General features: G+C 39.3%; 1 protein-coding gene across 5 annotated transcripts in view; it reads left to right on the top strand.

The window, feature by feature from the left end:
* The first annotated feature begins 9,515 nt into the window (after positions 1-9,515).
* Positions 9,516-25,413, top strand: part of Nme8 (NME/NM23 family member 8) — a 49,946-nt gene continuing 34,048 nt past the window's right edge. For all 5 annotated transcript variants that reach the window (XR_002383078.2, XM_005071833.3, XM_040755634.1 and 2 more), the window contains exons 1-8: positions 9,516-9,630; positions 11,375-11,417; positions 11,691-11,748; positions 11,904-12,010; positions 14,715-14,786; positions 22,311-22,427; positions 23,057-23,123; positions 24,501-24,574. Coding sequence is in view for 4 of the 5 variants with exons in the window: in XM_005071833.3 (XP_005071890.1) it covers positions 11,385-11,417; positions 11,691-11,748; positions 11,904-12,010; positions 14,715-14,786; positions 22,311-22,427; positions 23,057-23,123; positions 24,501-24,574 (528 nt within the window). In the remaining variant the exon portion in view is untranslated. The remainder of the gene's footprint in view (positions 9,631-11,374; positions 11,418-11,690; positions 11,749-11,903; positions 12,011-14,714; positions 14,787-22,310; positions 22,428-23,056; positions 23,124-24,500; positions 24,575-25,413) is intronic.

Genomic DNA, 25,413 nt, shown 5'->3' with positions numbered 1-25,413 from the left:
ATCACTAGAATGAGGATCTAAACTATTAATAAATATATTTAATGTGATTGTCAATTTTTAAATGAAGATATGTGGTGGAATTCTATGAAACCTCCTTCTAGAAGACTTAGCAACAACATTATTCTCTATGAAAATGTTTTTCTCTTAAGAGAACAACTGTTCTCAGCATAGGGAAGTATGCTGAGATAAAAGGTTGTGATAAAGAAGGCAGCTGACTTCCTCAGCCTAGATAAAGCTATAAGTAGCAGACATTTGAATGTTGCCTCTGAAGGTTTCAGAGGGGATTTGGGGATAGAAAAACAGAGCTAGTGACCATCTACTCAGTAGAGAGTCACCTGCAGTGTTGTAAATGACAGGCCTGAGAGAAGGACAGTTACAGCACATGACCCATGAGACATGGGGATATTTACTTCATATAAATCCTACTTGTGTTATTGGTAACTTGTTTGGAGCAGTTTCCAGTTGATAGGGAACTTGAGGAGAAAGTATAGTGGCCATATGTACCTCTTACCCTCACATGTTCCCACCCTAAACCACACCAGCATCTTCCTCAGAATGGTACCTTTACCACATCAATGCAACAATGTTGCTTTTAATGTCACTCAAAGTCTAGAGTTGGTATTAGAATTCGTTCTTGGTTTTATATATTCTGGAGGATTTGAAACTGCATGATGATATGCAACCACTGGTTTGGCTGCACTGAGAATGGTTTCAAAGTAAGTGGAAAATGGCTTCTGGCTCTCTTCATCCATCCTAACCCTTGTTCTAATCATTGGACCACATATCTTTTTGTTTACTCCATGGTTTTGCAGTTTTCAGACTCGCATGACTGGTACTATTAAGCATATAGCCTTCTAGCTTAAGTTTTTCTGGCATCTTTTTATGGTAGTTATTATCACTTCTTTTTAGTATCAAACAATATTACATCACTTTGAGGACTATCTACTCACCTTCTTGAGAGCATCCAAGCTACTGTGGGTATTCCATACAGGCTTTTATGTGGTTGTAGTCTTTCAGCTAACTGAGTAAACACTAAGCAGATTGTTGTATCACAGAGTGGATTGAGTTTTATTTTGTAACAAGCTACTTATAATGCCTTCAACTTCTGCATTAGTAGTTAGAAAGTGACTGTAACATTTTATCTCCCACCAACAATGAGCAGGGGTTCCTGTGGTTGGACTTCTGGATTTTGGTCATTGAAATAGCTGTGTTCTGGTACTTCATTGTTCCTTTAATTTGCATTTTCAGGCTAGCATGTGTCACAAAACATCTTTTTATGCATTATGATGTATCTTTTTATGAAATGTGTGTTTAAGCTTTGGGATCATTTAAAAATATTCTTATTATTGATTTTTTTAAAAATCTTCATATATTGTAGATACAGATACTCAATCAACTATATCTAGTATAAATATTTTCTTTCAGTCTTTACTTGCCTGTTTGTTCTCTTTCAAAGTAGTGTCTTTTTTAATTTAATGAATCCTAGATTATCAATTATTTTCTTCTGTCTTCAGAGACCATCAATCCTAGGTTTCTTGGCCTCTCTCTTGTGCTCACTTTTGAGGTTGTATTTCTATGTTTTATGTTTTGGGCTGTGATCTATTTTGAGTTAATATATGTGAGCAAGGCATGGGCTATGGCTATGGACTTACTTGTGTAATCTGGTTCTAGAGCCTCTACTGATTTGTACTCAAGCTTGTCTCTTCATATATGTCCAGTATAGTTATTAGCTATCAAAGAATTTTTGTTTCAATTCTATTTCAATGGTTTTGGTTTTTTGAAATTTAGTTTTGTTTTGATTTTTTCTTTCTTAGGACTTCTGTCTAAGGGTTGGGGACAGGGTGGATAGAGAGAGCTAGATTTTCCCATCTGCTTTGAAACTGTTTTCTATTCAACCATAGTAGTGGATACATTCCACCATGCTCCTCAGTTCTGCACATTGAATGCTTTTTTCCCTGAGAACTAAAGTTCTCTAAAAGAAATTGCCATCCTGACAGAAGTAAGATGGTATCTCAGAGTTGTTTTGATTTGCATTTCCCTGATGGCTAGGGATGTTGAACACTTTCTTAAGTGTCTCTCAGTCATTTTATACTCCTCCATTGAGAATTCTCTATTTAGTTCTGTAGACCAGTTTTTAATTGGATCCTTTGGACTTGCTTCTTGAGTTCTTTGTAAATTTTGGAGATCAGCCCTCTGTCAGATGTGGGGTTAGTGAATAACTTTTCCCACTCTGTTGGCTGCCTTTTTGTCTTGTTGACTGTGTCCTTTGCCTTACAGAAGCGTCTCAGTTTCAGGAGGTCCCATTTATTAATTGTCGATCTCAGTATTTGTGCCACTGGTGATAAGTTCAGGAAGCAGTCTCCTGTACCAATTCGTTCAAGGTTCCTCCCACTTTCTCTTCTAAGAGGTTCAGTGTGACTGGATTTATGTTGAGGTCTTTGATCCAGTTGAACTTAAGTTTTGTGCAATAGACATGGATCTATCTGCAGTCTTCTTGCTGGAGAGGATATGGAGAAAGGGGAACACTCCTCTACTGCTGGTGGGAGTGCCAACTCATACAGCCACTATAGAAATCAGTATGGAGATTCCTCAGAAAAATGGGAATCAGTCTACCACAAGACCCAGCAATTCCACCCTTAGGCATATACCCAAAAGATGCCCATTCATACAAGAAGGATGTCTGTTCCACTATGTTTATAGCAGCATTATTTGTAATAGCCAGAACCTGGAAGCAACCTAGATGCTCCTCAACTGAAGAGTAGATAGAGAAAATATGGTATATTTACACAATGGAGTACTATTCAGGGAAAAAAAAACAATGGAATCTTGAAATTTGCAGGCAAATGGATGGCACTAGAAGAAACCATCCTGAGTTTGGTAACCCAGTCACAAAAAGACAAACATGAACCTCCATACAGTGACAGATGGAAGCAGAGGCAGATATCCACAGACAAACACTGAACTGAACTCCTGGAACCCAGTGACAGAGAAGGAGGAGTGATGAGCAAAGGGGTCAAGACTGGGCTGGTAAAACCCAGAGAAACAGCTGCCCTGAACATGGGTGAGCACATGGAACTCAGACTGAGAGGCCAGCATGGGTCTGATTCAGACCCCTTGAATGTGGGTGTCAGTGAAGAGGCTTAGGCAATCTATGGAGCCTGGGGTAGTAGATCAGTATTTATCCCTGGCACACAAATGGACTTTGGGTGCCCACCCCACAATGAGGGATGCTTTCTCAGCCTGGATACTTGGGGGAGGGCCTAGGCACTGCCGTGAATGAAATGACAGACTCTGGTGATCCCCTGTGTAGGGCCTCACCCTCCCTGGGGATCAGAGTGGGGATTTGGTGGGGGATTGGGAGGAGTGGTAAGGGGGCAGGGAGGAGGGAAGAGAGAGGGAGCTGGAATGGACATGTGAAGCAATCTTCTTTCTAATTTAAATTAAAAAAAAAAAGAAATTGCACCTTCAACTGAACCTCCTGCATGGTAGATTAACTGATTAGAACTGAATCACCGTGGAGAGGTTGGAATGTTGCATATCCAGATCCTAATTGCAATTTATCTTGGGCTATCTTTAGCCTCTAAGTAGCCCCTACTTGCTGTTGTGTGATAAAACCTTTCATTTGGAGATGCAAAACACATCTACCCACCATAGATAGGGATCAAATGACAGAACAAAGTATGGATACCACCAAGTACAACTCGGCAAACCAATGAGTTTTACTGGGTTACTTACAGGAGCAGAAATGACTCAAAGACAGCTGCATCACCAAGGTGCACTCCAGCATGGACCAGGGCTCACAAAAGCTAAGAAACCTGAAACATACTGCAGAGACTCAACAGACTGGAGAGTTTCCTTTCCAAGTGGCTCTGGTGTAAACCTCTTCCTGGAAACTTGACTGGTTTCTGCTTCTTCCAGGCTGCTGGTCTGGTCTCAGAGTCTTATTTGCAGCTTTCCCCCTCTCAGACTTTCTTGAAGTTCATCTGTCTGAGAGTCTTCTTTTTCACCCAACTTCCCTTTCTCTGAAGGGGATTCCCAGTGTTTTCTGCCTACATGGAAGGATGTAGGTGGAGTTTTTCTATCCCAGCAGCTGCTTCCTAAATAACCACAAGAGAGTCCATATTATTAATTATAAATGCCTAGTAAATAGCTCAGGCATATTACTAGATAATTCTTACATTTAAATTAACCCATATTTCTTATCTATGCTTTGCCACATGGCATGGGGGAGAAAGCAGCTCAGGCTGGCACCTACAGCTTACTCACCACATGGTTATTCAAAACCACAATGTTGAGGTCTCAGCAAAGTGGACAGAAGCTCTAATTTTATCAGCACTAAAATGCAGGCATCTCCTTCTGAGGAAGAGAAAGACAGGGGAAGGAAGGAAAGCTAAACAGAAAGGGTGACATTATATACTGGCTAATTTGTCATTGCAGTTAAAGTTAAGGCCACACTTCCCTTTGCAGCAAGAGAAGACCCAAAGCAGCATGACCAACAAAGCTTTGTTTGTAAAATACTTTTTCCAAGATACTGTTTTTCTCCTGGAAAATGTGGTTCATCCACCACAAGGATCCATCAAGGTGTCTTTTTTAATAAAACTGATTTTCATAAATATATTAGAAATAAATGCAATGGAGAAAACAGTTGCAGAGAGATTTTGGTTTTGTTTGCTGCTGTTTTGGATCTTGCTGAAAGAAATGTTCTTCTCACCTGAAGCTGTCTCTTCCATCTATGTCCTCTGTCTGCCTCCCAATTAACCAACCTTTCCTTCAGTGACTGCTAAGTCAGCATTCAAATAGTCAAACTGATGCCACCATATTAATGACTTGACAAACCTTCTACGAGCATGTGTCCTTGGCAACAGACTCTCCTCCTCCATGTTTAACTCCTCAGACTCTAGAAAGAATTATTGGTTCTGGCTCCATTTCCTACTTTTACATTCACTTCTTGGGCAACTTTCTCATGTGACATCCACTCTGCGACCTTATTGCTCAGGCCTCCTGGGTCACGCTGTACCTGACCACACTAAGACTGGGCCATTTTTCTCTACACTTTTTTATTATATATTTAAATTAGAAACAAGCTTGCTTCCCATGTCAGTCCCAGCTCCCTCTCCCTCCCCTCCACACCTGCTCTCCCCCACCAGACCCCCCAACCTCCACCCAGAGGAATTCAAAATTTAAAATGCAATGCCATGTACATTACACACACACACACACACACACACGTGTGTGTGTGTGTTGTTTGTATAAATTGAATGAGAAACAGTATTAAGCTGCTTAAAAAAACTGAAGAGTTAAATAAATGGAGAATTATTTCAAGGCAATGGATAGGAAGACTCAGTACTAAGAAGAGAGCCTTTTCCAAGTCCATCTATAGGTTTAGTACACTTATAATTAAAAGCTCTAGAGTTGATCTATGGATATCATCAAATTTTCCTAAAGTTTATATGGAGAGATAAAACATAGACTGGGCCATTTTTGAGTTTTCTGCCTTATAATTGCATCATTTTTTGAATGCTAACATCACCTCTTTCTGATCCTCTTGCTGGTTTGGGTGATTTCTTTCATAAATTTCATGGATTCTACATGTTTCTAAATATTGATGTCCCTGGATGCCCTCATCTTCCCACTGTATACTCTGCTTGGCTATGCCTTCTACTCACATGCTGACTGCAGGCAAATCGGTAACTTAAGCACGGATATTTTCAATTTTGTATAGATGCTTTCCTCAAATTCTCTGGGCATATACACCAATCTTCAAAGTTAAAGAAAGAAAGTTAGGTGGCTGGAGAAAAGGCTCACTGTTTAAGAGCACTGGATGGTTTTCTTTAGGACCAGGGTTCAATGTCCAGCACCCTCATACTGCTCACAGCCATTTAAGGATAACCAACACCTTCTTCTGGCGTCCCAAAACACTAGGCATGCATGTGGTATGCAGATATACATGCAGAGAAAACATGCACATAAAATAAAATAAATAAAAATTAAATGATGTCATTAATTTTGCTTATTTGTCTAAAACAGGAGAAAGATGTTATCCCTTTAATTATACATTTATTATAAGTAATGTCCTCCTTGGCATCTTTGTTCTTCCATTTCTGGGTGACAGAAAACATACTTGTCTCAAGCTCTGTATGTATGCAAAGCTACCAGGAAACTCAACATCTGTTGAGTGCCTCTTGTAGGGAGCTGGTCACACAGACATATCTCAGGTGTGTACCCTGCCACAAACCTTCTTCATCCTTGGTTCCAGAAAAACCAGGTGATAATTACCCAAACTAAATAGTCACGGTTGTGGGAACTCTGAGGGGAGGCAGTGCAGCTCAGCAGCGTTTCTCAACTAGGATGGCAGGAGCTGACATGGGAGGGAAGATGCACCTGGTTCCAGGTGAGGTGAAGTTCTACCACTTGGGCTATTTTCTTGTCAGTCTGGGGTCTCAATTTCCACAACTATAAGATGAGAAGTTGTTTGCACTTTTTGAGAACTTATCAACAGCAACAGCATAGATCCAGGATAATACATTTTTCACATTCAAAATGCATTCTCAACTTATTCAAGTTACTAGTTCATGTCTCTCAGGGCTGTAGAAGCCATCTTAAAGAACTGTGGTTCTGTGGGCATGAGGAACAATTGCTTTTCAAGGTCACCCAATAAGGGTCAGGGTGACCTTTAACTACTTTAATTAATGATGAAGTTTTAGAAATAGTGGTCAAGAAAGTGAATGTGTATTTGGTGATTCCTGATTTAGGAATATGTAATGCAGATAGGTGAGCTAAGAGCAGTTTGATCAAACAGAAGAAAAACATTTCTAAATAAATAAGCATGCATGATAATATATTTAAACAAATATTTTGAAGAGAGAAATTAACCAAAAAGACGATGCTAAGAAGAGGCTAACCTGGAGTACTGCAGTGATGCTCTTTCCAACAAGCAAGCAAGAAAACAATCAAACAAACAAAATACTGGAACCATGGGGGTCAGTGTCACTTGGGTAGGTTAATTGCTGGAATGTCTGCATCCTCCAACTGATGTCATTTTATTAGAGAGGTAAGATGATCTAAAACAGGATAAACATGGCAAAGCCCCAGTGTAGGAGCCCAGAGCTCTTCACATCTTTAGTGTTTCAGGTTGTGGTTGATCCTGACTTCACCAAAAGCAAGGAAGCTTCATAGCCCTGGAGGCAGCATGTGACCAGATAGTTTTGTGGGGTTTTCTGTGCAGCTTCTGTCTTAGCCACAGAAGTGCATACTGCCACCTGATGGACATCCTGAGAAGTTGCAACTAAATTTTTTTTAATTGTGAAATTCAACTAGAGACAATAAACAACAAAATGTTTTTATAAACATACAAAAGTGAAAAATTCATATAAGGACTTTAGGAAGAATACATTCAGGTGAAAAGACGGAGATTTCATCAAATAAGTTAAATAGCATTAACAAATAGATAATTCTTAAAGTTCTTGTTGTTTTACTATTTTAGGAACTAAGGGTCCATGAACTTCTGAAAGTTTTGTCAGAAAACACACTTGCAGTTGGCACAATAGTTGGTATATATTATTTGATTGTGTCAAGATCCAGTCTGTGCTTCACACATGTGTGACAAGCACTCTGTTGGATTATGGCCCTCCTGGCATATTTTATATCTTTTGAAGTGATGCTCTGTCATCAGGTTTTGTCTCAAGAAGAAACAAGCAAAGAAAATAGTAAAGATGCAAACACATGTGCCCATTTCTTAACAAAGTTCTTGCATTAGTCCTTTACAATATTAATCTTAAAAGCACATGGCTATGATAGTCATATGTAGAAGTTCTGGCAGGTCAGCCTGCAAGGGAAATGTAAAGCTGATATTTCATTCTGCGTCCTTCAATTTCAAGGCTTGTGCTATTTCTCCAAAGTTAGAAAAATATCTTTTGAAGAAAATTGATTTATCTAGTAAAGGAAAGGCATGCACCATGATTTTGGGGGGGGGTGTTATTAGCTTAGGAGAAAAAGATCCTGAAAAGGTGAGGTGGCACAGTAATGTAGAAGAAAGCCCAGATAAAGCTCATCTTTGTGGAGGTGAAATAAATCTGGAGAAGAATTTGTGGACAATACAAAAGAACAGAAGATAACATCAAGATAGAAACTTCATAGGTATACCTTCTACTGCTTTTCAAAAATACATCTATTCACACAAAAGACTGACTATGCGAAGAATAGAAACACAAGAATGATCACACCAAAGACAATGTATTTTCGGTGTGGACACCATGTCTGCAGTCTTTAACCACCTTTCAACACAATTGCCCTTCAGCATCACCTGCTCTTTCTGCATCACTCATATCGCCTTTGCTTTATTCTTTTAGAGTTAGTATGTTTGATTACACAAGTAAAGCTATCATTTTCCATCTTAGCATCCAAATGCAGCAGATTCACAGAATAGCTTTTCTGACCCATTGATTATTACTTGCTAAAACTCCAGATGAAAACTACTAAACACACAGAGTTACATTTTCCACTAACCATATTTGACTTGAGATAATGAGTGCATAAGTAAATAACATACTTTTATAAAGAAATGGACAAGGTTTGGGAATATATAGACTGATTACACATAAATGTTATTATTCCCAGCACTCCTCTGCCTTCTTTTTTCATTTAAAAACAAAACTTGGTAGTTTTTCGTGCCAGTACCCAAAGATACCAATAGCAGTATGTAGCACTACATACATATCAGTGTAATACTTAATAATGCAGGCATACCATGTTTTATTCATCGTTCTTCTATTGTTGGTAATATTCTTGACAGTAGATGGGCTCTGGAATGGATTCCTGTCGAAAGAAAACTGCATTGGTAGAGAAACTGCAGACTTGAGATAAAGTAAGTATACATAATAATTGATTACTAGATTGATGGACCCTGGTATTCTCGTGATTGCTTTGTGGCTTTAGCCTTAATCTTGGATCTGGGTGAAGGGTGTATGGAACCCTGGACTTATTTTTAAGTCTAAAAATTGAAATAGTTAAATCAGTTCTATGAGCCCGGATCGTAGGTGAAACGGGAAGGAGAGTGTGAGGAAGAGACCACCAGGGTGGATTCAGCAAAGGTGGAGAGTTGGAACAGTAGGAAGGGACTGCATCTTCTGCTCCAAGTTGAGGAATTTATATCCTTTACTGCAAGGCATGGCTGGTCAAAAGACTCCAAAGCCCAAGAGAGAGGTCAGGTCTGCTCTTGAGAAGCCTCCCTGAAAACCAGAAATGCTGTGGCGCGCACGTGGAGTGGTACGGGGGACACCCAGGATAAGCTTAGATAGGGCAACTCAGAAGGAGGCAGTAGAAGCAAGGGTCTTGAGGAGACGGAAATTTTATTTCCAGGGCTGAGGCAGGAGTGGTGAAGGATATTTAGGCACCAACTGCTCTTGGGCTCACTGCCCAGTTCTACCCGCTGTAAGGAGGAGCCTCGAGCCTCCACCACAGTGAGGGAAGGGCAAGCCAGGCCTCGAGGGCTGAACGTTGGTGTCTTTGCTCTTCATCTTCCAGGGGGTGACACCAGGCATCCCTCATCCCCTCCTTTAGCTGGACCTGCTGGGGAAGAAGGCACAGCAGGAGCCTTGCCACCCTCAGCCCGGGCCTGACCCAGCAGCACAGGTACTGACTGAACTTTAGGAGCTCATGCTACCAAGGGCCATAGACCCCAGCAAAAGAGCCAATTTAGTCATTAAAGGTTCCAGTGTGGCTGAGAGGGCCCATTTTGCTATGGTGTAAAACAACTTTCTTTCCTTTCTTTCGACTTTATGTCTACTACCCATCCCTGATGTAAACAGCCATGGAAAATCCATGTTCCAGAGAACACCAGTGATTTTGTTCTAAAAATCCAATAACCTTGGAGTGAGCAGGTCTGAAGAGCATGTTCACAGGCAATTAACATGTTCTACCGAAGGTGTAGGAGACCACTGCAATATCAAAAAATAAGTAAAACACACAGTATAAATTTATAATATTAAAACACATGGTATGGCTTTACAATAATACACACACAACACACATATGTGACTTCACATTATTAAAAACACACACAGTGCACACACACACACAAACACATAGTTGCTTTGGTTTGTTGACATAATTCGTGCCCAGCATGCACTAGTCTGCCTGTGACGTCGCCTCTTCTCTGGAGGCCAGTCTCAGTTGGCCAGTATTTTCTTTTTCAGTTTCTCCAAAATTTTATTTTAATTTAAATCACAGGGCCGGCCAGATATCTGATAAGAAATTCACTTTTCCTCAGGAGAAAGGAAACACTTCCTTGTCATTAACAATTGTATACAACTCATACTTTTTTTATGGATAAAAAAAACCACATTAAATAACTGCCTTAAGTAAAATTAAATCTTTATAACATCAAAGAAAAAGAAACCATGCCCAGAATAATCATTTTGGTAATAGGAACCTAGTAAATGATTACACATCAAATGCAACTTTTTTCTCAATATATGTTTTTATTTAAATTAGAAACATGCATGTCAATCCCAGCTCCCTCTTCCACCCCTCCTCCCTTGTCCCTCCACCAGCCCCCCCACATCATTCCCCAGGGAGGGAGAGCACCTCCTTGGGGGGATCTACAGAGTCTGTCATTTCATCCAGGGTAGGACCTAGGTCCTCTCCATATGTCCAGGCTGAGAGAGCATCCATCTATGTGGAATGGGCTCCCAAAATTCATTCGCACTCCATGGTAAACACTAATCTACTACCTAAGGCCCCAGAGATTTCTGAGGCCTCCTCACGGACACTGCATTCATGGAGTCTGGATCAGTCCCCTGTTGGCCTCTCAGTCATTAGTCTGGGGTCCAAGAGCTCCCCCTTGTCTGGTCAGCTGTCATTGTGGGTTTCACCAGCATGGTCTTGACCCCTTTGCTCATCACTCCTCTATCTCTGTCACTGGGTTCCAGGAGTTCAGTTCAGTGTTTAGCTGTGGGTGTCTGTCTCTGCATCCATCAGTCACTGGATGAAGGTTCTAGGATGGCATATAAGGTAGTCATCAACCTTATCATCAAGGAGGGGCTATTAGTGTAGTCTCTCCGCTATTGCTTAGTGTTATCCTTGTAGATCTCTGGAAATCGCACTAGCGTCAGCTCTCTCCTCAAACCTATAATGACTCCATCTATTGTGGTATCTCTCATCCTGCTCTCTATTCTTATCCCAACTCAACCTCTCCCCCCCATGTCTTCTTCTCCCCTACTCTTCTCCCCTCTCTTTTTTCCTGGTTCCCTTTTTATGGCTAATATTTTCTAAAGGGAAATTTGGCATTAAGTACATTAAGATGTTGTTTGGGCACACAAAGATAACGGTGTTCATATTCTCTCATGTTTCATATTTCTTTTCCTTTTTCATGCAGAAGTAGACAAATGGCAAGCAAAAAGCGTGAAGTCCAGCTACAGGTGGGTCTGCCATGCCAGCAAGTGTTTGTCTGGTGCAATGACACTTCCTGCATCTTACAGATGCCAGCAAGTGTTTGTCTGGTGCAATGACACTTCCTGCATCTTACAGATGCCAGCAAGTGTTTGTCTGGTGCAATGACACTTCCTGCATCTTACAGATGCCAGCAAGTGTTTGTCTGGTGCAATGACACTTCCTGCATCTTACAGATGCCAGCAAGTGTTTGTCTGGTGCAATGACACTTCCTGCATCTTACAGTGCTTTGCTTTTTGCAGTCGGTCATCAATAGTCAGAACCTGTGGGATGAGATGTTGCTGAATAAAGGCCTAACAGGTACTGGGGATTTCTGCTCTCTGTATCTAGGGGACACCTTGCAGAATTTGACTCTACATTTCAAAGCTACCTTCCTGCCTTCCTCATCTGGGATGGGAATGTGCCAGTCTCTAATTCTTTGACTCTGTCTTTTCATTAATGGCACTATCTTCTAGTGATTGATGTTTACCAGGCTTGGTGTGGACCTTGCAAAGCTGTGCAAGCTTTATTCAGAAAACTGAAAAATGAACTGAATGAAGATGAGATTCTTCATTTCGCCGTTGTAAGCTTTTCATTTTCATTCAATGTTTTTTTTGTCACATTAGGGCTTAAGGACTCCCCAGTACTTCAAGTATTGTCTTAACTTAAGCAACCTGTCAATCTGCACTCTAAACAATGTTTGCCTTGGAATTTACTATACGCTTAGTTCTCCTAGTTTAAGAATAAGTTATGAGCTCTACCTAATTTCTGTGATGCTGAGATAACTTGTCATGACTGCAAACCTTAAGAAAATATAAAAATGGACACATGTCTGTTGATATTTCTTTCACTTCATTACTTGGTCAATATGTGTCCTTGAGTACATTAAGATTATGGAGAGCTGTGTCTAAGGGTCAGGGAGTAAATCCATAGATACTTATCTATGCACAAATATTTCAAAGGAAGTAATTTCTCTTTTCATCTATTAGTTATAAAAAGTTATGAGATTAAATATCATAGCCAAATTCATTTAACTCAGTCATATTGATTATTCAATTTATCTATATCCATGTTAACAGTCTGTTAGAATCTTATTGTTCAATGTGCCTTTATGTATAAACAGAGCACTTGAAAGCTATCTAGACCAATTACAGACATGCATTTTCAATTTTTATTAATTTAATCTTAAAAACTGAGGGCTAAATAGGAAAGCAAGATAGGTGGGACTAGGAGTCTAGGAGAATTCTGGGAAATGTAGTGAAGAGAACTGTCACGATCTGATTTCTGAAGGAAGAATGCAAGTCTGGAGTTCTCAGAAAGATAATTCCTTATAAAAATATATATTGGTGATTGTGGATTAATGATTAAGTCAGAGCTAGCTGATTAGAAACCATAGCAAACGGTCAACAGCTTTATAATTAATATAATGTCTTGTGTGTTATTTGGGGGCTAAAGCAGAAATGGGGACCCAGGCAGGATCCTACAATAACACTTGACAAGTAGAACCTCATAAAATGAAATAACTTCTGTACAGCTAAGGAAATAATCAAGAGAAGGTCCACAGAGTGGTAGGGACACTTTCCCAGCTATGCAGCTGATAGATGATTAATATCCAGAATACACAAAGAACTAAAGAAAAAGCAGAGCCAAGAACATAAACAACCCAATTATTCAGATATTTTTTATTGATCTTGATGGAAAAAAAACAATCTTATGGTTTTCTTTGTGTAGATGTTACATGTTGATAATTCATAGCTTTGTATCTTATAATATGTTCTTACTATTCTGTGGGATACTACTATACCCTGCATATTTATACTGAAGCCATCCACTTGTGATGAACTTGTTTAGTATATCAAAACATTATTTATGCAAAAAAAACTGAGGGCTATTGAGATAGCTCAGTGGGTAAAAGCACTTTCTGGCAGGCCTGATGACCTACGTTTGATCCCTGGAACTCAAATGGTGGAAGTAGAGAGAGATTCTCTCTCTCTCTGTCTATCTGCCTGTCTGCCTTCCTGCCTGCCTGCCTGTCTGTCTGTCTCTCTTGCATACAAATACATTTTAAAAATTAAAAACTGTTATTACTAAAATAAATTGTTGTGAGATTTAACATTTGGCTATGTAAATCTACTTTTAGTAGAGGCCAGGTATTGATCAATAATTATTTACTGAATATCAATCACTAAAACATGCCTTAAATTTTGCAAAATAATAACTTTTTATGGAAAATGATATGAAACATACTATTAATATTGAATATGTGTTGAACTGATATTGAGTTAAGGAAAATATTTTAGTGCTTTACTTTCACCCGTTTCTTTCATGTGACTACCAGAGAACCTAAAATTCATTTCTCTTAGACAGATGCATACTGAGTCAGCCAGGTGTAAACTGACAAAAGAGGGTACTCCAGATTTATAAGCTGCATAATCTGTGAACAGACATAAAACCTCCACTCACTGCATGTTTTGGGCGTATGCCTTCCTTGCCCTTCAAGACACACTTGGAGTCAGTTTGCTTTCCGACCTCACAAGTTGTCAACTAGACATCCTCTTCTGCACAAACATTTTGTTCTTTTCTTTATAACTTTTAATTTTGTACACATATGTGTCTTTGTGTATGTATATGTATCTCTCTGTCTTTCTCTCTTCTTCTCTCTTTTCCTCTCTCTCTCTCTCTCTCTCTCTCTCTCTCTCTCTCTCTCTCTCTCTCTCTCTCTCTCTCTCTCTGTATGTCTGTGTCTGTGTCTTTCTGTAAGGGGTTGTCTGTGTGTGAGACCATGAATGTTGAGTGCAAGTATACCAAGAGGCCAGAGGTGTTGGATCCCCTGGAGCTAGAATTAAATATAGTTGGAAAAGCATTACTTTTCTAACAAAGCAAGTGAGACAGCTTCATACCTGCCTGTAGTACAGCACTGAAAGGGAAAGTCTTCCTTGGGTGAGGGTCAGTCAAGTTCAATATGGAGCCAGAAGCAAGCTGTCAGGTAGGAGTAAGAAACATTATTTGGATCAAGGACGCTTGGGCTGGACTGGAGGAGTAATGGCAGGACCAGGAAGAGAGGAAGGTAGAAACATAGAGGTGAGTTTGGCTACAGACAGCAAATAACACAGGGTGTAAGTGGCTAATGCATGCAGTTTGATCCTTAATACAACTATCACAAACTCAAAAAATGTTGCAATCCCAGAAATAACTATGCATATCTCTATATCATCTGGACATAGCATACAGAATAGAGTGGATATTGATTTATCATTATTGTCTAAAATATTTACAATATCCTTCAGGCTGAAGCTGACAGCATTGTGACTCTGCAGTCATTTAGAGACAAATGTGAGCCAGTGTTCCTCTTTAGTCTCGTAAGTATAGTATTCTTCATGTCATTATCAGAGTCTTGTGAAGGAGCTGTTTGCTGGTGGTAGTATTTGCACAGTGTTTGCCTTATCTCTGTTTGTCTGATAATAAATTTAATAATTTGCCTTTGGGGAGCTTGTTAAGACTATCACATACTGAACCAGGTGGTGGTGGTGCATGCCTTTAATCCCAGCACTTGGGAGGCAGAGGCAGGTGGATCTCTGTGAGTTCGAGGCCAGGCTGGACCGACAGCCTCCAAAACAATACAGAGAAACCTTGTCTCGTAAACCCCCCCCCCAAAAGACTATCACATACTGAGCTGATTAGAAAAAAGACAAATAAGTTGGCATTGACTGGAATTATTAATTGCTCTCAGATGAGCTTCAGGAAAGAATTGCTTCTAAGTACTCATGGATTTGTGTGAAAGCAACTGTCTAATCACTCTTTCTAATGCATTCTGCTCCCATATCTGTGTTTACAAATGTTTAGGAATATCCTAGAAAGTTTATATTTTATTTTATTTTTATTTTTTTGGTTTCTGGAGACAGGGTTTCTCTGTGGCTTCAGAGGCTGTCCTGGAACTAGCTCTTGAAGACCAGGCTGATCTGGAACTCACAGAGATATGTCTGCCCAAAATATATTCCTGAGTTGTTCTCATTGTTTTCTTCACAGGGGATTGAGGTGATCTTATTTATCCTTTACACTTGTCTGTATGTGCCTATATTTTGCATTGAACACACAACTACAATAGTCAGAAAACAATATAACAAACATTGTTTCCTAAAACCAGTCTACAGTTAAGTACTCAATCCTGTGGGTAGTCAAGAGAAATGTCAGCCGAAGCAAATGTCACTTGGTTAACCTTATGGTGCAGGGTACTTGTTTTCAATACTAGAAATAATTATTAATAGCACTTCTTGTATATAAACTCTTGTAACCATTTCAAAAAATGAACTATTGACTTACTTGAATAAAAATATGTTATGTTCTTGCATTATATTGACTGTATAGTGCTCGGTGTTTTCAGCTTTTGAAGCAAGATTTTTTTTGTAGAGTGACAGTTTTGAAGCCACCTAGCCTATAAATTGTTTAAGGAATTAGGATCAGAAAGTGCACAAAGGGAAAGACTGTCCACCTCAGAGCATTCTGCCTGCAGAAGTGATGACTATTTTTTCTCTCAGATTTTTGTCACACCTTGAGCGAAGTAGAGGTCTCTCTTACTTCCTATCACTCACACTTCAGTTACTTTATTTTCCTTTGTTTTAGGATTCACATTTTGTTAATTTTCTTTTTTCCCACCTCAGTTCTGTCACTTCAAATCTTAGAGTAAATTCTTTTCATAACTTCACAGATTGGCATGTGGCTCAAAGTCTGACTTTCAAACCCAAGTTCTCTTGTCCTCCTGGGGGTTTCATTATCTATTTTGACACCTCACTCTGCCATGGCTGGGTGAATTCTTAATCTTATTTCCACCAAAGATCATCCCTCCCAGCATACCTTATCCACTAAGCACTGTGGTCATGCCTCAAGTACTCTGTTCTGTACATACCACATGGAGGACCACTCATGGGAGAAGAGTATTCCCTAACTACAAAACTGCCTTCCAGTTGACCATTCATTACTTAAACACTCCCATCTCAACCTCTTTCATTAATCAATTTTCTCGACTAACAAAAACTTCATTCTAACAACAGCTCTGCTCAAGAGAATTGTCAGGCTGGTATCGGACTGAGAATTCTTGGACCTAAAACTGACACAGACAGACATCTTCTCTTGCTCACTCCACTCCTTCCCACAATTCAGCTTCACAATTGGAATTTTAATTTTGGGGCTGGTGGGATGGTTCAGTAGATAAGTGCACATCTCCCACACCAGTGTCTCACAGTCACCTGTAACTCCAGCTCCAGGCTGACCCCACGTGTACACACACACACACACACACACACACACACACACACTCATGAAGACACATAAAACAAAATAAATCTTTTCAAAAAATGTTAGTCATTCCACAGTCCATTCACAGTCCTTATTTCAGTAGTCTAGTGGTTTTTGGCTGAGTGAAGGAGGTTTTCTTCCAAGGTGGTCAGGGCTCCATATGGTCTGGATCTCTCTGGGTGTTGAGAGCATGTAAACTGAGTTCAATGCCTCTTTCCCAGAGGGTCTCTTCACTTACCATGTCTCCTACATGCCCTCTGACCTTGTATCTGTCATCCCTTCTGTATAGGTTATTTTCTCTTTTCCTTTTCCCTTTCATGTTCTCTTATTATCTTTCATATTTTTATTTTATTTTACTTAATTTTATGAATATAGAAGGAAATACACATATTGGAAATTCTAACATTTCATGTCATCATATTGTATAAAAAGCACAAAAAAAAAAAGAAAACTTCTTCCCTGGAGAAGTCCTTAGGTAGCAGTCCAGTGTATGTTAATATCTCTTTTACTTTTAGATTTTAAGTTACTAACTTTTCTTTTTATATATATATATGTGTGTGTGTGTGTGTATACATATGTGTGTACATATATATGTATATATATATACACGCATACACAGTTTATTTAACTTTTTACACATCTTACTCTCAGTTCCCTTTCCCTCCCCTTTTCCCCCGGCCTACCATTCCTCCCAACCCCCTTCCCCCTCCATCTCCCTTCCACTCCCCAGGGAGGGTAAGTCCTTCCATGAGGGATTTTCAGAGTCTGTCATATAATCCCAGGCAGGGCCTAGGTCCTCCACCATGTGTCCAGGCTGAGAGAGCATCCTTTCGTGTGGAATGGGCTCCCAGAGTCTATTTGTATGCCAGGAATAAATACTGATCTGTTCTCCAAGGTCCCATAAATTGCCGAGGCCTCTTCTCTGAACCTCAGGTTCTGGGGGTGGGGGGGTCTGGATCAGTACCATGATGGTCTCTCAGTCGTCAGTGTGGGTTCCATGTGTTCCCCCTTATTTAGGTCAGCTGCCCCAGTGGGTTTCGTCAGCCTGGTCTTGATTCCTTTGCTCATCACTCCTCTTTGCAACTGGGTTCCAGGAGTTCAGTTCTATTTTTAGCTGTGGGTGTCTGCCTCTGCTTCTGTCAGCCACTGGATGAGGGTTCTAGGATAGCATATAAGGAAGTCATCAATCTTGTTATCAGGGAAGGGCATTTAAGGTAGCCTTAATGCCAGTTGGTGTCGTTTTTGTAGATCTGTGAAGATCTCCCTAGTGCCAGGTCTTTCCTCTAACTTATAATGGTTTCCTCTATTATCTCTCATCCTTCTCTCCTCTATTCTTGCCCTGGATCAACCTTCTTGTTCTCCCCTCTTCTTCTCCCCTTCTCTTTCTGCCATCTCTGTCTCCCCTCCCCTCCCCTGCTCCCAATCCAATTAGATCTCCTCACATAACCCTTCTCCAAGTTACCATGCATATCTCTCTTAGGGTCCTCCCTGCTTCCCAGACTCTCTGGAGGTGGGATCATAGGCTGGCAATCCCCTGCTCTATGTCTAAAATCTATATATGAGTGAGTACATAGCATGTTTGTCTTTTTGTGACTAGGTTATCTCACTCAGGATGGTGTCTTCTAATACCATCCATTTGCCTGCAAATTTCAAGGTTCCATTTTTTTCTGCTGAGTAGTACTCCATTGTGTAGATGTACCACATTTTCTCTATCCACTCTTCAGTTGAGGGGAATATAGGTTGCTTGCAGGTTATGTCTATTGCAAGTAATGCTGCTATGAACATAGTTGAGCAGATAAGTTGGAATACGAGCTTTTTTTGTTTTTATGAGACAGGGTTTCTCTGTATTGTTTTGGAGGCTATCAGTGGAATACAAGCTTTGAAGGCACAACATACCCAAACCTATGGGATACTCTGAAAGTAGTTCTAAGAAGAAAGTTCATAGCACTAAGTGCCCACATGAAGAAACTGGAGAATTGTCACACTAGAGAATTAACAGAGCACCTGAAAGCACTAGGAGAAAAAGAAGTAAACTCACTCAGGAAATTTTCAAATTGACATCTGAAATCAAAAAGTAGAAACAAAGAAGAGAAGAAAAAGAATCAATGAAACAAAGAGTTGGTTCTTTGATATAGAGAAACCTTCATTAAACCTAATCAAAAGATAGAGAGAGAACATACTAATTAACAAAATCAGAAATGAAAAGGGGGACATAACAACAGACACTGGGGAAATCCAAAGAATCATCAGGTCATACTTTGAAAACCTGTACTTCCTTAAATTGGAAAATTTAAAGGAAATGGATGATTTTCTGGATAGATATCACTTACCAAAATTAAATCAAGAACAGATAAACAATTTAAACAGATCTATAAACCCTAAAGAAATAGAAGCAGCCATAATCTTCTAACCAAAAGAGTCCAGGGCCAGATGGCTTCAGTGAAGAATTCTATCAAAAGTTCAAGGAAAAGTTAATACCAATGCTCTTCAAACTGTTCCACACAATAGAGGCAGAATGATCACTGCCAAACTCTTTTTACAAGGCTACAATTACATTAGTACCCAAACCACACAAAGACACAGCAAGATAGGGAGTTACAGACCAATCTCCTTCATGAACATAGATGCAAAAATACTCAATAAAATACTGGCAAATCGAATCCAAGAACACATCAGAAAAATCATGCACCATGATCAAGTAGGCTTCATCCCAGGGATGCTGGGATGGTTCAAACACAAAAATCCATCAATGTAATCCACCATATACACAATCTGAAAAAGAAAAACCACATGATCATCTCACTAGATTCAGAAAAAGCCTTTGACAAAATCCAGCACTCCTTCATGATAAAGATCTTGGAGAGATCAGGGATAACAGGAGCATACCTAAATATAATAAAAGTAATATACAGAAAACCGACATCCAACATCAAACTAAATGGAAAGAAACTCAATGTGATTCCTATAAAAATCAGGAACAAGACAAGGATGTCCCTTCTCTCCATATCTCTTCAATATTGTACTTGAAGTTCTTGCTAGAGCAATAAGACAACAAAAGGAGATCAAGGGAATACAAATTGGAAAGGAAGAAGTCAAACTTTCACTATTTGCAGATGATATGATAGTCTATATAAGCGACCCAAAGCATTCTATGAGGGAACTCCTAGAGCTGATAAACACCTTCATCAAAGTGGCAGGATAAAAAATTAACTAAAAAATATCAGTATCTCTACTATATATAGACAATAAAGGGGATGAGAAACAAATCAGAGAAATATCACTCATTATAATAGCCACAAACACCATAAAATATCTTGGGGTAACTCTAGCAAAGCAGGCAAAAGATCTGTATAACAAGAACTTTGAATCTTTAAAGAAAGAAAGAAGATACTAGAAAATGGAAAAATCTCCCATGTTCTTGGATAGGTAGGATCAACGTAGTAAAAATGGCAATCTTGCCAAAAGTAATCTACAGATTCAATGCAATCCCTATCATAATACCAGCACAATTTTTCACAGACCTCAAAAGGACAGTCCTCAACTTTATATGGAAAAACAAAAGACCCAGGATTGCCAAAACAACTCTGTACAATAGAGGAACTTCAGGAGGCATCACCATCCCTGACTTCAAGCTCTACTATAGAGCTATAGTCCTGAAAACAGCTTGGTATTGGCACAAAAACAGACAGGTAGACAAATGGAATCAAATCGAAGACCCTGATATCAACTCACATACCTTTGAACACCTGATCTTTGACAAGGAAGCTAAAATTATACAATTGCAAAAGGAAAGCATCTTCAACAAATATTGCTGGAGTAACTGAATACTGGCATGTAAAAGACAGCAGATAGATCCATATCTATCACCATGCACAAAACTTAAGTCCAAATGGATCAAAGACCTCAACATAAATCCAGCCACACTGAAACCTCTTAGAAGAGAAAGTGGGAAGTACTCTTGAATGAATTGGTACAGGAGACTGCTTCCTGAACATATCACCAGTAGAACAGACACCGAGATCCACAATTAATAAATGGGACCTCCTGAAACTGAAAAGCTTCTCTAAGGCAAAAACAGTCAACAAGACAAAAAGGCAACCCACAGAATGGGAAAAGATATTTACTAACCCCACATCTGACAGAGGGCTGATCTCCAAAATGTACAAAGAACTCAAGAAGCAAGTCTCCAAAACACTGAAGGATCCAATTAAAAAGTGGGGTATAGAACTAAATATAGAATTTTCAATAGAGGAGTCTAAAATGGCTGAGAGACACTTGAGAAAGTGCTCAGCATCCTTAGCCTTCAGGGAAATGCAAATCAGAACAACTCTGTGATACCATCTCACTCCCATCAGAATGGCTAAAATCAAAACTACTAATGACAGTTTATGATGGAGGGGATGTGGAGAAAGGGGAACAATCTTCTACTGCTGGTGGGAATGCCAACTTGTACAGCCACTGTGGAGATTGGTATAGAGATTCCTCAGGAAAATGGAAATCAGCCTACCACAAAATCCAGCAATTCCACTCTTAGGCATATACCCAAAAGATGTACATCTTTCATATCTTAAAGTAAGAAACATTTCCTGATATTTAATGATACCTCAGCTCATTTCCCTGATGGGATAAGTTCTTGTAGATCTTCTGGGTGTTCCAAGCCTCCCTTAGTGGTACCCATATGGTTGCTATTCCACATGTGTCTGTACTCTTCTGGGTCTTTTGGGTTTTTGTTTATTATTTAATACGGTTAGACACAAGGCCTCTCATTCCATGCCACTATGCCTGGTTCTATGTCCATAAGCAGGTGCCTAGTGCATATAAAGTAAAAGACAGACAAAAGGGGTGTGGCATCTATCTTAGTTTGTCATCCTGACACAACAGTCATGTAGCAGTGAAGTCTTAATTGAGGAATTGCTTGAATCACATTGGGCTGTGGGCATGTTTGTGGGTGCTTGGCTTGATACTGATTGATGTAGAAGGGGCCAGCCCTTTGTAAGTGGCACTATTCTTAGGCATGCAGTCCTAACCTATTTAAGAATGCTTGAGGGCAACCAGCAAGTAGTAGTCCTCTATGTGCTCTACTTCAAGTTCCTGCCCTGATTTCTATCAGTGATAGATTGTGATCGAGAAGAAAAGCTCAGATAAACATTTTCCTTCCCAAATTGCCTTTGGTCAGTGTGTACAGCAACAGAAAGGAAATCAGAACATCATTAGATCAAATTAAACGTTCTGTCTAGAATCGCTCACATTTAAAGCAAGGATGAATAAGGTAGGTATCCTGTGAGTGCTCCTGTATGGTGGTGACATGCTGTAGGTAATGGGGGTACAGCCAGACATGTGTGTACCCCCATTAGGATGCTTTAAGGAAATGTGCATACAGCCATGACTTATGTAGAGGGCCGACAAAATGTGGAACTCTAATTGCTGATGTTACCAAATCAAAGTGAAACAGTTCCATCACTATTATGTTCAAATGGCTGATTACAGTATCCTAAAGATGTTTGGTGTGATATGGGATTAAACAGAGTAAATGTTAATTATTGACTTCACATAAAAGTAAAAGTCCCTTAATACTTTCCTTTCTCTTGTAGAATGGTAAAATTGTTGCAAAGATTCAGGGTGCAAATGCACCACTTATCAATAAAAAGGTCACTAACTTGATAGAAGAAGAGAGGAAAATTGTAGCAGGTGAAATGATTCGTCCTCAGGTAACACTATTGATGAATGGCTATTATAACTTTTGAAATGCAATATATTTTGTGTTTCCTAAAGCATTTTCCCTAATTAGATGTTTCAGGCCATTTTATGTCACTGTGATAAAATAGCCAAGGCATTTGGCTTATAAAAAAGGACAAGGGTTTCACAGGTCACTCCACTGTCTTTCCTTCCTTTTGGTTCAGGGTTGTGACAAGACAGCACATCATGGCAGGCAGTTTGTAGAGAACCAAGTCATTCAATTTATGGGGGTCAAGAAGTGAAAAGGAAAGAGGAATAGATCAGGGTCGTACAGACCCTTCAAGGGCATGTCTTAAATGAATTATGTTGTTGCAACTAGACCTTACTTAAAAATTGCTTCCCACTAGCACCACAGACTTTGGGATTCAGCCTCTGACAAATGGGGTCTCAGGGACACTTTATGAGAACTATAGTGCTCTATATCTAGCTAGTGCTGGCATGTTGCAGCTTCCTCAGGAAGCATGTTGCTACTGCAAATCAAAGGATCATTTATGTTTTACCTTCTATTCCCCCTGACTTTTATTTATTACAAACAAAATTCCTAGGCATTCTTTGACTATCATACTAAAGTAATTGTTTTGCTTTCTTTTCTCTTTCACAGTACACAGAAATTCCACTAGTAGAGCAATCTGATGAAGAGTTGGGGGAATCACAGTATGATAATGCTGGTAAGTAGCAAAGTAAGGGAGTCCAGTGACTGTATTTGCACATGCACTCCTTCACTACCCTATTGTAGCAATGAAGAGCTGCTGTGTCAGTGAGAGTCAGTGCAGGCTGTCCTGCTGCATAATGACTCAAATCTTTTGTCTGTTTAAAGACCCTCAAAGCTTTTCTAGGAGCATGCGTTCCTATCTTCTGCAACTGATCTGGGACCCAGTTTCCAGTTCATCTTTCACCTTCAAACCTTGTGAAAATAATTTCTTCTTTGAATTCAGTATTTTTGACTTAATCTCAGTTGAGAATCCCATGCCTTTACTGGAGTCTCTATGTCAGTATTTCTCAACTTGTGGGTCACAACCCCTTGAAGTCAAAGGACCCTTTCATGAGGGTTTCCTAAGACTGTCAGAAAACGCAGATATTTACACTACAGCTGATAACAGTAGCAAAGTTACAGTTATGACGCAGCAATGAAAATAATCTTATGGTTGGAGTCACCACAACATGAGGAACTACATTAAAGGGTTGCAGCATTAGGAAGGTTGAGAACCACTGCTCTGTGTATTTGTGTGTGCATCTGTTTGACTGTGTGCATGCACTCACGTGCTCGTGCTAAACTCATGAGCACACACTCATAACTTGTTTTACACACATGGGTATGTATGTTCATTCCCTATGGGGGTAGAAAGATGAAGATTTTCTGACATTCAGGATATGATATGATGGATAGTGTAAACTGTCAGTTTGCCAGAATCTAGAGTCACCCAGGGCAGAAATGTTTGTGCATGTATGTTCAGGGTCACCTTGATTAGGTTATCTGAGGTGGGAAGACCTGCCCACTTGTAGATGATACTGTTACCATTACCTGGGTCAGACCTTGGAAAGCATAAAAAGGGACCAATAGCTGAACAGCAACTTTCATTCTTTGCCTCTTGACTGGGGATGTGATATAAGCAGCTGCTTCAACATCCCGCCATCTTGGCTTCCCCACCATGGGGGACAGTTTTCTTGATCTGTGAACCAGAATAAACCCTTTTTGGGGTAAGTCACTTTTGCCCTGTATTTTGTCATAGTAACAGGAAGGGTAACTAAGACAACTGGTATAGAAAGTTTGTGATAAAATTGAATTTCTTATATGGTATCTCTGTTGGTTTGTGTTTTATATTTGCACAGTGCATTGCCAAAGCTTCACTCACTGTTAACACTGACTGGTAGGAACCATGTTTGTGATTCTACTGTATGAGAATTGTTTCAAATCTACACATGCCTGTATACTCATATCATGTCTCCTTAATAACTCCGACATTACAAATTCGTATTTCTTATTGCCAGACCTTTCATTATCCTGGTTCTGAGACAAGAAAATTAACTTTTTGTTTTCCTCTTAGGGGAAATTTTCTATATTGCTATTATCAAACCCAATGCTGTACTCAGGAGAAAAAATATAGAAATTAAGGAAAAAGTAAGTAATACCAAAAGTTGTTTGACTTAATTGCAAATTATGATAAAATGGAACACATTGAATTGCTGTTCCTAGCTCTCTCTCTAGGATTTTGCTTATTCTGTCTTACAAAGATCTCTCACTGTATCTTCATTGAATTAACTGCTTTCCCACCACCCTACAGAAACTTTCATTATTTTAGACATTATATGTGTTTGTTATAAATGTTCTTTCTGTTTAGCTATTAGTGATACAATATTGTTATAAACTCACATTAGCTTGCTTTTTTCTTGTGTGATATAAATGGTGGTACTTTTCAATACATAATAATTTAAGACACCAATCAGTGCTTTCTTTTAGACCATATATATGCATTATATAGAAATATTTATAAGATACAATCTTCACAGTTTCTTACATTATGTGAAATTGATTTTAACTCAGGTAAACATTTCCTATAAAAAGTTAAAGTGACTAGTGTCTTCTTTCTAGTTTTTTAATTTAGTATCTTAAAGTGTTCCTTGTACTGTGTTTCACCTGTTTGGTTAGGTTTTATTCCTAGGTGTTTTCTTTTTGTTTTAATAAGGTTTTCTTTAGTTTATTGGGGGTGGGTGGGGTGCATGCTTGTTATCAGTGCATAAACATGCTAGTGACTTTTTATGTTGTTTTTTCTACCCTTCTGCTTTGTTGGAGTTTGTTATCTCTGATTTCTTGAGTCAACAAGGTTGTTTAAGTCTAATGTCACACCATTTACAAATGGAGATGTGTCTTCCTTCCTATTTGAATTCCTTTAGTTTCTTTCTCATGCCTTCTTGCTTTATCTAAGATTTATAGCTATGGATATCTAGCAATATGTTGAA

This window comes from Mesocricetus auratus, unplaced genomic scaffold, assembly GCF_017639785.1.
Source record: "Mesocricetus auratus isolate SY011 unplaced genomic scaffold, BCM_Maur_2.0 Super-Scaffold_100013, whole genome shotgun sequence".
Taxonomy (NCBI): domain Eukaryota; kingdom Metazoa; phylum Chordata; class Mammalia; order Rodentia; family Cricetidae; genus Mesocricetus; species Mesocricetus auratus.
This window is presented reverse-complemented; position numbering and strand designations above follow the sequence as displayed.